The following is a 13221-nucleotide window of genomic DNA, read 5'->3' on the forward strand; positions in this document are numbered from 1 at the left end:
GCCATTTTGAAAAACACCTGCTGAACGCAAACGGCATATGCTAGTGGATGCCACGGTTCTCTTTCAAATCAAGGCGTAAATTTATGTAGAAAACACAAGCTTGTGGCGCGGCTGACACAGAAGAACGTACACAGTCTGACTACTCCAAGGATGCTTTTCTGGACCTTGACAGTGCATTTTACTTGGCAGTCTGTGGGCCAATCACAAGCCTCCTGGTTTTCCTCCAAAATAAGTTGTGTTCCAAAGATGAACGAAGCTCTTATGGGTTGGGAACGACTTGGGGGCAAGTGATGACGATTTTCAATTTGGGGTGGAGTATCCCTTTAATATTGAAACTGTGCTAGAAACAAACCGCCCAAGATGTTGCACAAGCCAACAGTTTTCAAAAGAGGTCATTCACTGAGAGTCCAAACATTAGTTCTATTTGAGTGTCATTTCGGCAATTATTTTTCAGAATTATAATTGACCTGCTACTGCACAAAAACCCCCTTACGTCAGTACAGGTTCTGCAAGTTTGGCTCCCCAAATACTAAATTGAACTTAAGAGATGCCTGCCATTTTCCTAACACAATGGAAAACCTATAAATAACCCATCTGAAGGTGGAAAATGTTGTGCCAGTGTTGATACTGGGAGTGCGCTTTTATTGTACATGGATTTAAAAGCATTAGAGATGTCAACAAGGAGCATTAGGAAACAAATTTAACTGAGCAAACCTATTTGGGGATGCAAGGAGAAAATTAAACTGCTCATTTGAAGTTACCAACACGAAGAAATCAAGTTCACTGCATAAGAGGCACGCAAAATCTGCAGTGCTTCAAGGAAGTGGACGTTCACGCAGAACTCTTGGCACAAGTGCCAATTAACAGCAGTCCCTTTACAGCATCATGGGCAATGTATTCCACCTTTACAGTACTCATCAAAAGGGAGCTCACAGCAGGTCCCTTTAAAAGGGTTATTAACTTCCCTAACGCGAAAAGGGAGCCTTTCCTTCTGGCAAGAGAATAGGTACAGTAGGACTACCCGCTTCCTCGCTCAAATCAATTGGTTAAACTAGACAAGAAAAACCGAAGCAAGAATAAGTTTGCTCCCCCACATTTATTGAAGACCAGCCAAAGTCTTCTTGTGCTCTTGAACCACTACAGGACCGAGCGAGGCCTTCCCTTCCCACTGAAGGCCTAGAAAAAGCAGACACCAGAGTTAAGTGCTTGAAGGGTCAAAAACCAAGCTTAAAAGCACCTTCCTACCTCCAAAAGGAGAAGCAGCAGTTCCACCATCAGGACCACATGTGGAGTCACAGCAACCACAAACCTGGTGGTTCCCATCAGCAGCAAGCCACCTGCAATACGAAAAATCAGACATGGCACCTTTAATGTATTCGTAAGTGGCATGAACATACCCATTGGCAAAGGAACAGGATTTGTGGAGCGCGTCACTAGGTGCAGAAGCAAGAGTGGCCTTCAGAACACACGTCATGTAGATCTGCAAGAGACACCACGGGTAAGGGGTCACAAACCAAAGCAAATGGGAGAGGTCGTTCTCCCAAACACTCATAATACATACAGAAGGACTGGATCCCCCCTGGAACATGAAGGCCTCCAGCTGGAACCGGATTTTGTCCTCCTGGGATCGAGGCATGAAGCGCGAGCTGGAAGCTGTGACCTTGGCATCCACAAGACATCTAAAAAAAAGGAGTGAAAAGTAGTTGTCGGGGACAAAGTGGTTACAAGGAGCAAACGCGAGAACAAGTCAACTCTGCAGCATCTGGTGACATGAACACACCCATGATTCTCAATGAACAAATATCTCGGAAGGGCGTTCACATCAGGTACTTGGGTGGCCACACAGCTGTCCACAAACACACGCAGAGGGACGTGGTTGTATACCTTCACAGATGCCTCAACATTAATAACGTCACCCAGGAAGTAAGAGTTTGAAGGCCTCTCAAAGGACCAGTCATCTGCAAGAGGGAAGAACTGCTTAGGCACAGCCTCGTTCAGAAGGCAGGAGGTCTAGAGAAACTGCACAAACCCATCATGAGCTTCAGGGAGAACAGCAAGACTTCTTCACCAGCCTCCGTTGAGGCATAAGGGACCCAAGTTGGCTTCAAGGCATTACCGCTGACATTTTGAAACCTGCCGTTCAAGTTACCAATTAAACGGGCTTCCAGTTCCACCACCGCAAGCAATGCCACGAGTCACAAAAGGTCACTTACCTTTGATAATGGCATTGAACACCAATAACTGCACCACCTGCACGGGTAATCGGAGTGCCAGCAAACGCCTCAGGAGTGTAGGTAAGGGCAAAGGTGTAGACAAGCTCATCCTTGGTCATCTATAGGAGACGGACGTTGTTACCTAGAGGATTCTCCCCAAACCCCCCCCATTCCTAAAGGCATCTTAGCAAGTCATGCCATAACACTTGGTTACCCGAGTAAGCGGTTATTAAGAGTTTTTCCCCAGATATAGATTCAGGGAACCGTCGATACCAAAACAAGGGCCCATTTTTAGTAGGGTTCAATAAATCTAGTAACACTTAACCGCTCTTACCATCAACACACTATTGCAGTCCTGCAGTTCATTGTCAAAGAAGAGCACCTTGGAGCCTGGGACCAAACCGACAACAGGACATCCTCCCAAAGTCAGACCAGATGGCTGGATCAGTTCACCATTGCTAAACAAGTCCTGCTGTACCTCCACATGAACCCGGTTCTCACCGCATTGAATAGCTACACTACTGGGAGTCACAGGTTGCCTCAAATGGAAGTCCACCGCCATCTCACTCGGCACTTCTGGAACAGTGGGAAACCTCCAGTCCAAAGGCTTCACTGGACCCTGCAACACCTGCTTCTCCTGAAGACCAAGAGGCTCTTGTGCAAATCCTCTGTAGTCAAGACTCTGAGACAGAGAAGCCTTCTGCAAAGTGTTTCCGAGCACTTGAGAAGAAACAGGCACTCTGGAAGCTGGATATGATTGATGCTTCTTGCTTTTTGGACTTTGACTGGATCTCAAACTTCCAAAAGCATTCTTCAGATCAAACACCACAAGCACAACCAGCACTAACACATATTGCAAAAGACCCATCCTGACAAACGTTAACACAATACCCACCAGTCCTCGTCTTTGCCATTAAGTACAGCTTTGAATTTAAGCGGCTCCTCCCCTTTCAGCTTGATTGATTACCTTTGATTCAACAAATTAACAAATGAGAACGTTCTGGAATGTCACTAGCCAATGGAAGGCTTGATAAGGATCTGAGATTTTCATCTACACTTATTCACAATTTTACAATTAAAGTTTGACTGTGTGTCTATGATAGACAATGAATGTCATTAAAAAAGCCCCTGATATGACTCAAATAATATAGAATATTCATAAAAATCTCTCTCTTTTTAAATGGTTTTTAGTTTATCATTGGAAAAGATTTGGAAAAATGTAGAATTACATCACTTGCTCCCCAATGAATCCTCTGCAGTGAATGGGTGGCATCAGAACGAAAGTCCAAAGAGCTGATATAAATATCAATATAATCCACAAGTAATTCACATCAATTACTGTCTTTTGAAGTGAAAGGCTTTGTGTTTATAAGAAACAAATCCATCGTTAAGAAATTCAAACTATTGTTTCCGGCCAAAATATGAGTTCATAATCCCAGTTAAAGGTGCCATAGAATGCATTGATACAATATTTTAAATGATATCTACATAAAAAGGTACGTGGCTTGGGTATGGGCAAAAATTCTCCAGAACGGTTTTACATGTCCATTTACAACCCTGGGATTTGTCCACTCAGTTGTTAATGAAGAGGGAGGGACTATCGTTAATTAGCTGAAATCTGTAGAATAGAAAAAGACCAAAGGGCAATGTCTCCTCTTTGTGTTTAGCTGTTGAACAATGGCTGGAAGTTGGTGTTTGGTTCAGATTTCGTTGGTCTGTGCTTTCTGTCATGCTGTTCCACAGTGGAGTAAGTCGCTTCAGGATGCTCAAGCTCTGATGATGCAGCAGACTGACCAGCAGTTTCAGCTCCAGAAGCCAGTTCAACAGCTAACTAACCAACAGTTTCCGCTTCGGAAGCCAGTTCAACAGCTAACTAAGCCACAGTTTCCACTTCAGAAACCAGTTCAACACCTACCTAACCCACAATTTCCACTTCAGAAGCCTGTTCAACAGTTAACTAAGCCGCAGTATCCGCTTCAGAAGCCTGTTCAACCGCTAACTAACCAGCAGTTTCCGCTTCGGAAGCCAGTTCAACAGCTAACTAAGCCGCAGTTTCCGCTTCAGAAGCCTGTTCAACAGCTAACTAACCAGCAGTTTCCACTTCAGAAACCAGTTCAACACCTACCTAACCCGCAATTTCCACTTCAGAAGCCTGTTCAACAGTTAACTAAGCCGCAGTTTCCGATTCAGAAGCCAGTTAAACAGCAGTTTCAGAAGCCAGTAGTGCAGGCAGAGCCCTTTGATAAATGTGTAGCTGTAGCTGATTCTGAGCAGATCCAATGTGGTCTACCTGGGATCAGTGGTGCTGAGTGTGAAGCTATCAACTGCTGCTTTAACGGACAGCAGTGTTTCTATGGAAGGGCGGGTAAGTGTTCTCAATCTTATTCCGTTCGTGTCAAACTGATTCTCTGAATTTAACCTGCTCTTGTACCTTGTTCTAGTGACCGTCCAGTGTATTAGAGATGGTCAGTTTGTGGTAGTGGTGTCTAGAGATGTTACTCTGCCTCGACTGAGTCTGGATACGGTTCATCTACTGGGTGGAAATGACCCACCTTGTGCTCCTGTGGGGTCTACACCTTCCTTTGCTATATACCAGTTCCCTGTGACCGCATGTGGCACGAGCGTGATGGTGAGCAGCTGCTACTGGTTTTATTCTGCATTTGCTTGTGATGGACTGGATGCTGACACTGTTCCTATTCACAGGAGGACAGCGGATATGTGGTGTATGAAAACCGAATGACCTCCTCGTATGAAGTGGGGATTGGACCATATGGTTCTATCACAAGGGACAGTCATTTTGAGTAGGTGATCCATGTCTTGGTGTGACCATTAATCCCTGATAAATGCTACAAGCTCGCTGTGTGTCGTCCAGGTTTCTCTTCCAGTGTAGATATTCGGGAACTTCTGTGGAAGCTCTGGTTGTGGAGGTCAACTCTGTTCCTCCACCTCCACCAGTAGCTGCTCCTGGACCTCTCAGGGTGGAGCTCAGACTGGCCAATGGCCAATGCGTCACCAAAGGCTGTGCTGAAGGTAAGGTCTTGTCCTGTGTCTGCCTAAAGCCTTTCAAACTGGAGTCTGGTTAAACCCCAGTGTTGTTCCTCAGAGGATGAGGCCTACACGTCCTATTACAGTGACGCTGATTATCCCATCACAAAAGTCCTGCGAGAGCCTGTGTATGTTGAGGTGCACATTATGGAGAGGACCGACCCCAACATTGTCCTGACGCTGGGACGTTGTTGGACGACTTCAACCCCCAGTCCACTCAGTCTCCCCCAGTGGGACCTTCTGATCGACGGGTGAGTGTACAGCCAATCTTTATCCAGTTAGTCTGCTGGGAGACCCTTTCTAACTTTTTTTTTTTCTCTTGTTCTCAGATGCCCTTACCAGGACGACCGCTATCTGACCACACTGGTTCCAGTGACTGGATCGTCTGGTCTTCAGTTCCCAACCCACTACAAGCGCTTTGTTGTGAAGATGTTCACATTTGTAGATCCAGCCTCACTGGCTGCTCTGCAGGAAACCGTATGCCCCCCTTTACTTGAACATCTGTATATTTACTACTTGTGGATTCTATGACTTGAGCCTCTTTCTTCCCTGTCAGATCTTCATCCACTGCACTACAGAGGTGTGCCATCCATCATCTGGCTCTTGTGAGCAAAGCTGCACCAGGAAACGTGAGTTCTTGCTCTTGACAAGAGGAACTGGGCATTTTAGAAGTGCATTCTCACTTTGAACATCTCTCTTTCAGGAAGAGACACTCGTATCAAGGCTGTCTCTGGGGAGCAGACTGTGGTTTCTAGTGGAGAAGTTACTCTGGTCATGTAAATCTAGTGTTTTTAATAAACTTTTCAGAACCCTTAGGTGTCTTTTTGTCTATTGGTATTGTTTTGGTTCGGCAGAATGCGGGATTACATGCCTCTTCCCAGTGTTTTTATTCTTTCCCCTCTCACTATTAAACCAAGGTTCCACAACCTTTTGTAAGGTTGTGCATTCCTTAATCCTTCCTCCAGTTGCTAACCTGTGGCGGCACAAGGCTCCCCTTATTATTATTTATTTTATTTTTTTTAACTTGTCTTCCAAACAGTAGTTTGGTTCCCGACATTCAGAATATATAAAGTTATGTGGATTACTTGCGGCTTTTGTTTTAAATACAACTCAAATCGCTGAGCTCAAGTTTTAAGTGGAAATCAATTCTCGACTGTCTTGAAGCAAACACGAAATGGTGTCAATTGTCCGCAACTCAAAGTAGTGATATTAAAGGGATACTTCACCCCAAAATTGTGTCACTAATCACTTACCTACCCCCGTGTTGTTCCAAACCTGTAAAAACTTCATTCGTCTTCGGAACACAATTTAACCCCTTACTTGTCACCACTCATTTTCAGCATGGAGACACAAATGACATAACCAAAATTAAAAGGTTGCTGCTTAGGAGTCTTTCTTACTAGATACATAATGTTCACAAAGCTGACACTTCAAAGTTTACTGTTCAGGAATCAGAATTACTCAGACCGTTATAATCGAGATAAGCTCAAACATGTCAATAAAAATATTAAAAACCTATTGAAGTGTATTAAATGATGTAGGATATGATTTTAGATACATAATGAAGCTAAAGCCACAAGTCTACTAATACTTTGATATTTCAGAATATGATCTCACAAAGTGTGAATTTTATGAAACCTTTTCTAAGACCATGTCATGTGTGTTTTTAGAGAAGGCTCATAAAAGGCTAACAAGACTGCCCCATTCATGATTCTATTGTTCTTCCGAAACGAGCCTTTCACACATCGGCCAGGTATGACACAAAATCCTCATTCTTCATTTATCATCATTCTTTTGTTTTTATTTCGCTACTTTTAGCCTTTGTTCTGGTATTTCAAGGTTTAACAAGCCACATCGCTTCACTTCCAGTATACATTTACCCCACTGTTATCAAAAGCCTTACTATAAAAATACAACAAAACATTTTCTTACAACCTTTGACAAAACTATTACAAAATGCATTATGAAGAAGAACTGCACCTGCTATGTAGCTGCATTAGACCTAACGTTAGCATCAAGCTACATAAGACTATTTATGAAATTATTAGTACACTTTTACTCAAAACTCACTTTAAACCCTGACTGAGGTTTGTAATAACCTCCTTTTGCGATCACATGTGGAATTTGCTATTTATAGCCTTTTACATCGCTGCACAAGTTAGCATTTCAGATGTACATTTTTAATATTGTTATAAAAACGCCCCAAATCTCAAGAAAATCGCATACCAACCATTAACTAACGTAATCGTGTGTTTATTATTTGGATATTTCATGGGTACAGAGGTTTCTCTGTGTTGTTGTGGTCAGATATCAACACGGAAGTGTACAGGAAATGCATCATGGGTAGGACGGGGCGGCATATGATGCACCGTTATGATGGACAAGACACGGGCGAATCCGGTCTCTGTCAGCGCACACACGGAAGACTATACACACAGAGACAGGGCTGGGAGCGGATCATTACCATCAGATCGCGTAAACCAGTGGAAAATGAATAGAAATTATGATTCTGTCTGAAGAAATATAAAGTAAACATCAGTAAATATATCTCTGTGTATATGCAACTTTTGCCTATAAACCCTATTTGACGCTTTTCAGTGAATCTATGACAACACAAACCACTGCAGACGTGACTGAATATGAATGCTTGGTGAATTTCTATTCTAAAAATGGCTCCTATTTTGTACTCCTGACATAAATTACTAAATAACGGTCACTGTTTTATCAAAACATTGGTCAAATATTGAAGCTACAGTCTTTAAACTTTCAACTGATGCGCAGTTTCTCCAGGTCAAGTAAGAGAGTGATGTTTAACGTGCTGTGAAAGTAAAACAATAATCTGGGGCCGGTGACGATCCTTGACAGCAAAGGGGTTAAAGATATTTTGGATGAAAACCGGGAGGCCTGTGACCATCCCCAAGTAAAACACTCGTCGGTCAAGGTCCAGAAAAGTATGAAAAGCACCGTCAGAATTACCCATCTGCCATCAGTGGATGAACCGTAACGTTAGGAAGCGATGAGAACACTTTGTACACAAATGAAACAAAGACTTTATTCAACAGATGGTCTCCTCTGTCTCTCCCCACATCACCCTAGCGCCATTTTGAAAAACACCTGCTGAACGCAAACGGCATATGCTAGTGGATGCCACGGTTCTCTTTCAAATCAAGGCGTAAATTTATGTAGAAAACACAAGCTTGTGGCGCGGCTGACACAGAAGAACGTACACAGTCTGACTACTCCAAGGATGCTTTTCTGGACCTTGACAGTGCATTTTACTTGGCAGTCTGTGGGCCAATCACAAGCCTCCTGGTTTTCCTCCAAAATAAGTTGTGTTCCAAAGATGAACGAAGCTCTTATGGGTTGGGAACGACTTGGGGGCAAGTGATGACGATTTTCAATTTGGGGTGGAGTATCCCTTTAATATTGAAACTGTGCTAGAAACAAACCGCCCAAGATGTTGCACAAGCCAACAGTTTTCAAAAGAGGTCATTCACTGAGAGTCCAAACATTAGTTCTATTTGAGTGTCATTTCGGCAATTATTTTTCAGAATTATAATTGACCTGCTACTGCACAAAAACCCCCTTACGTCAGTACAGGTTCTGCAAGTTTGGCTCCCCAAATACTAAATTGAACTTAAGAGATGCCTGCCATTTTCCTAACACAATGGAAAACCTATAAATAACCCATCTGAAGGTGGAAAATGTTGTGCCAGTGTTGATACTGGGAGTGCGCTTTTATTGTACATGGATTTAAAAGCATTAGAGATGTCAACAAGGAGCATTAGGAAACAAATTTAACTGAGCAAACCTATTTGGGGATGCAAGGAGAAAATTAAACTGCTCATTTGAAGTTACCAACACGAAGAAATCAAGTTCACTGCATAAGAGGCACGCAAAATCTGCAGTGCTTCAAGGAAGTGGACGTTCACGCAGAACTCTTGGCACAAGTGCCAATTAACAGCAGTCCCTTTACAGCATCATGGGCAATGTATTCCACCTTTACAGTACTCATCAAAAGGGAGCTCACAGCAGGTCCCTTTAAAAGGGTTATTAACTTCCCTAACGCGAAAAGGGAGCCTTTCCTTCTGGCAGGAGAATAGGTACAGTAGGACTACCCGCTTCCTCGCTCAAATCAATTGGTTAAACTAGACAAGAAAAACCGAAGCAAGAATAAGTTTGCTCCCCCACATTTATTGAAGACCAGCCAAAGTCTTCTTGTGCTCTTGAACCACTACAGGACCGAGCGAGGCCTTCCCTTCCCACTGAAGGCCTAGAAAAAGCAGACACCAGAGTTAAGTGCTTGAAGGGTCAAAAACCAAGCTTAAAAGCACCTTCCTACCTCCAAAAGGAGAAGCAGCAGTTCCACCATCAGGACCACATGTGGAGTCACAGCAACCACAAACCTGGTGGTTCCCATCAGCAGCAAGCCACCTGCAATACGAAAAATCAGACATGGCACCTTTAATGTATTCGTAAGTGGCATGAACATACCCATTGGCAAAGGAACAGGATTTGTGGAGCGCGTCACTAGGTGCAGAAGCAAGAGTGGCCTTCAGAACACACGTCATGTAGATCTGCAAGAGACACCACGGGTAAGGGGTCACAAACCAAAGCAAATGGGAGAGGTCGTTCTCCCAAACACTCATAATACATACAGAAGGACTGGATCCCCCCTGGAACATGAAGGCCTCCAGCTGGAACCGGATTTTGTCCTCCTGGGATCGAGGCATGAAGCGCGAGCTGGAAGCTGTGACCTTGGCATCCACAAGACATCTAAAAAAAAGGAGTGAAAAGTAGTTGTCGGGGACAAAGTGGTTACAAGGAGCAAACGCGAGAACAAGTCAACTCTGCAGCATCTGGTGACATGAACACACCCATGATTCTCAATGAACAAATATCTCGGAAGGGCGTTCACATCAGGTACTTGGGTGGCCACACAGCTGTCCACAAACACACGCAGAGGGACGTGGTTGTATACCTTCACAGATGCCTCAACATTAATAACGTCACCCAGGAAGTAAGAGTTTGAAGGCCTCTCAAAGGACCAGTCATCTGCAAGAGGGAAGAACTGCTTAGGCACAGCCTCGTTCAGAAGGCAGGAGGTCTAGAGAAACTGCACAAACCCATCATGAGCTTCAGGGAGAACAGCAAGACTTCTTCACCAGCCTCCGTTGAGGCATAAGGGACCCAAGTTGGCTTCAAGGCATTACCGCTGACATTTTGAAACCTGCCGTTCAAGTTACCAATTAAACGGGCTTCCAGTTCCACCACCGCAAGCAATGCCACGAGTCACAAAAGGTCACTTACCTTTGATAATGGCATTGAACACCAATAACTGCACCACCTGCACGGGTAATCGGAGTGCCAGCAAACGCCTCAGGAGTGTAGGTAAGGGCAAAGGTGTAGACAAGCTCATCCTTGGTCATCTATAGGAGACGGACGTTGTTACCTAGAGGATTCTCCCCAAACCCCCCCCCCCCCATTCCTAAAGGCATCTTAGCAAGTCATGCCATAACACTTGGTTACCCGAGTAAGCGGTTATTAAGAGTTTTTCCCCAGATATAGATTCAGGGAACCGTCGATACCAAAACAAGGGCCCATTTTTAGTAGGGTTCAATAAATCTAGTAACACTTAACCGCTCTTACCATCAACACACTATTGCAGTCCTGCAGTTCATTGTCAAAGAAGAGCACCTTGGAGCCTGGGACCAAACCGACAACAGGACATCCTCCCAAAGTCAGACCAGATGGCTGGATCAGTTCACCATTGCTAAACAAGTCCTGCTGTACCTCCACATGAACCCGGTTCTCACCGCATTGAATAGCTACACTACTGGGAGTCACAGGTTGCCTCAAATGGAAGTCCACCGCCATCTCACTCGGCACTTCTGGAACAGTGGGAAACCTCCAGTCCAAAGGCTTCACTGGACCCTGCAACACCTGCTTCTCCTGAAGACCAAGAGGCTCTTGTGCAAATCCTCTGTAGTCAAGACTCTGAGACAGAGAAGCCTTCTGCAAAGTGTTTCCGAGCACTTGAGAAGAAACAGGCACTCTGGAAGCTGGATATGATTGATGCTTCTTGCTTTTTGGACTTTGACTGGATCTCAAACTTCCAAAAGCATTCTTCAGATCAAACACCACAAGCACAACCAGCACTAACACATATTGCAAAAGACCCATCCTGACAAACGTTAACACAATACCCACCAGTCCTCGTCTTTGCCATTAAGTACAGCTTTGAATTTAAGCGGCTCCTCCCCTTTCAGCTTGATTGATTACCTTTGATTCAACAAATTAACAAATGAGAACGTTCTGGAATGTCACTAGCCAATGGAAGGCTTGATAAGGATCTGAGATTTTCATCTACACTTATTCACAATTTTACAATTAAAGTTTGACTGTGTGTCTATGATAGACAATGAATGTCATTAAAAAAGCCCCTGATATGACTCAAATAATATAGAATATTCATAAAAATCTCTCTCTTTTTAAATGGTTTTTAGTTTATCATTGGAAAAGATTTGGAAAAATGTAGAATTACATCACTTGCTCCCCAATGAATCCTCTGCAGTGAATGGGTGGCATCAGAACGAAAGTCCAAAGAGCTGATATAAATATCAATATAATCCACAAGTAATTCACATCAATTACTGTCTTTTGAAGTGAAAGGCTTTGTGTTTATAAGAAACAAATCCATCGTTAAGAAATTCAAACTATTGTTTCCGGCCAAAATATGAGTTCATAATCCCAGTTAAAGGTGCCATAGAATGCATTGATACAATATTTTAAATGATATCTACATAAAAAGGTACGTGGCTTGGGTATGGGCAAAAATTCTCCAGAACGGTTTTACATGTCCATTTACAACCCTGGGATTTGTCCACTCAGTTGTTAATGAAGAGGGAGGGACTATCGTTAATTAGCTGAAATCTGTAGAATAGAAAAAGACCAAAGGGCAATGTCTCCTCTTTGTGTTTAGCTGTTGAACAATGGCTGGAAGTTGGTGTTTGGTTCAGATTTCGTTGGTCTGTGCTTTCTGTCATGCTGTTCCACAGTGGAGTAAGTCGCTTCAGGATGCTCAAGCTCTGATGATGCAGCAGACTGACCAGCAGTTTCAGCTCCAGAAGCCAGTTCAACAGCTAACTAACCAACAGTTTCCGCTTCGGAAGCCAGTTCAACAGCTAACTAAGCCGCAGTTTCCACTTCAGAAACCAGTTCAACACCTACCTAACCCGCAATTTCCACTTCAGAAGCCTGTTCAACAGTTAACTAAGCCGCAGTATCCGCTTCAGAAGCCTGTTCAACCGCTAACTAACCAGCAGTTTCCGCTTCGGAAGCCAGTTCAACAGCTAACTAAGCCGCAGTTTCCGCTTCAGAAGCCTGTTCAACAGCTAACTAACCAGCAGTTTCCACTTCAGAAACCAGTTCAACACCTACCTAACCCGCAATTTCCACTTCAGAAGCCTGTTCAACAGTTAACTAAGCCGCAGTTTCCGATTCAGAAGCCAGTTAAACAGCAGTTTCAGAAGCCAGTAGTGCAGGCAGAGCCCTTTGATAAATGTGTAGCTGTAGCTGATTCTGAGCAGATCCAATGTGGTCTACCTGGGATCAGTGGTGCTGAGTGTGAAGCTATCAACTGCTGCTTTAACGGACAGCAGTGTTTCTATGGAAGGGCGGGTAAGTGTTCTCAATCTTATTCCGTTCGTGTCAAACTGATTCTCTGAATTTAACCTGCTCTTGTACCTTGTTCTAGTGACCGTCCAGTGTATTAGAGATGGTCAGTTTGTGGTAGTGGTGTCTAGAGATGTTACTCTGCCTCGACTGAGTCTGGATACGGTTCATCTACTGGGTGGAAATGACCCACCTTGTGCTCCTGTGGGGTCTACACCTTCCTTTGCTATATACCAGTTCCCTGTGACCGCATGTGGCACGAGCGTGATGGTGAGCAGCTGCTACTGGT

The 13221-nt window shown here is 43.9% G+C and overlaps 3 protein-coding genes across 3 annotated transcripts; 1 reads left to right on the forward strand and 2 right to left on the reverse strand.

Moving 5' to 3' along the window:
- Positions 1 to 608: 608 nt before the first annotated feature.
- LOC127971496 (zona pellucida sperm-binding protein 3-like) lies at positions 609 to 3132 on the reverse strand. Its single transcript, XM_052574528.1, has 8 exons — positions 2548 to 3132; positions 2214 to 2332; positions 2030 to 2133; positions 1781 to 1958; positions 1562 to 1679; positions 1398 to 1480; positions 1246 to 1337; positions 609 to 1176 (listed from the first exon to the last, which is right to left on the reverse strand). Exons 1-8 carry the CDS (start codon positions 3079 to 3081, stop codon positions 1097 to 1099), a joined length of 1308 nt encoding a protein of 435 aa, XP_052430488.1. The 5' UTR covers positions 3082 to 3132; the 3' UTR covers positions 609 to 1096.
- Positions 3133 to 3853: 721 nt separating this feature from the next.
- On the forward strand, positions 3854 to 13216 carry LOC127971729 (zonadhesin-like). The gene is made up of 2 exons (XM_052574951.1): positions 3854 to 4433; positions 12326 to 13216. The coding sequence occupies exons 1-2, from the start codon at positions 3891 to 3893 to the stop codon at positions 12983 to 12985; spliced, it is 1203 nt and encodes a 400-aa protein (XP_052430911.1). The 5' UTR covers positions 3854 to 3890; the 3' UTR covers positions 12986 to 13216.
- On the reverse strand, positions 8964 to 11507 carry LOC127971488 (zona pellucida sperm-binding protein 3-like). The gene is made up of 8 exons (XM_052574514.1): positions 10908 to 11507; positions 10569 to 10687; positions 10385 to 10488; positions 10136 to 10313; positions 9917 to 10034; positions 9753 to 9835; positions 9601 to 9692; positions 8964 to 9531 (listed from the first exon to the last, which is right to left on the reverse strand). The coding sequence occupies exons 1-8, from the start codon at positions 11439 to 11441 to the stop codon at positions 9452 to 9454; spliced, it is 1308 nt and encodes a 435-aa protein (XP_052430474.1). The 5' UTR covers positions 11442 to 11507; the 3' UTR covers positions 8964 to 9451.
- Positions 13217 to 13221: the final 5 nt, after the last annotated feature.

The sequence above is a fragment of the Carassius gibelio genome, chromosome A4, assembly GCF_023724105.1.
Source record: "Carassius gibelio isolate Cgi1373 ecotype wild population from Czech Republic chromosome A4, carGib1.2-hapl.c, whole genome shotgun sequence".
NCBI classification, from domain to species: domain Eukaryota; kingdom Metazoa; phylum Chordata; class Actinopteri; order Cypriniformes; family Cyprinidae; genus Carassius; species Carassius gibelio.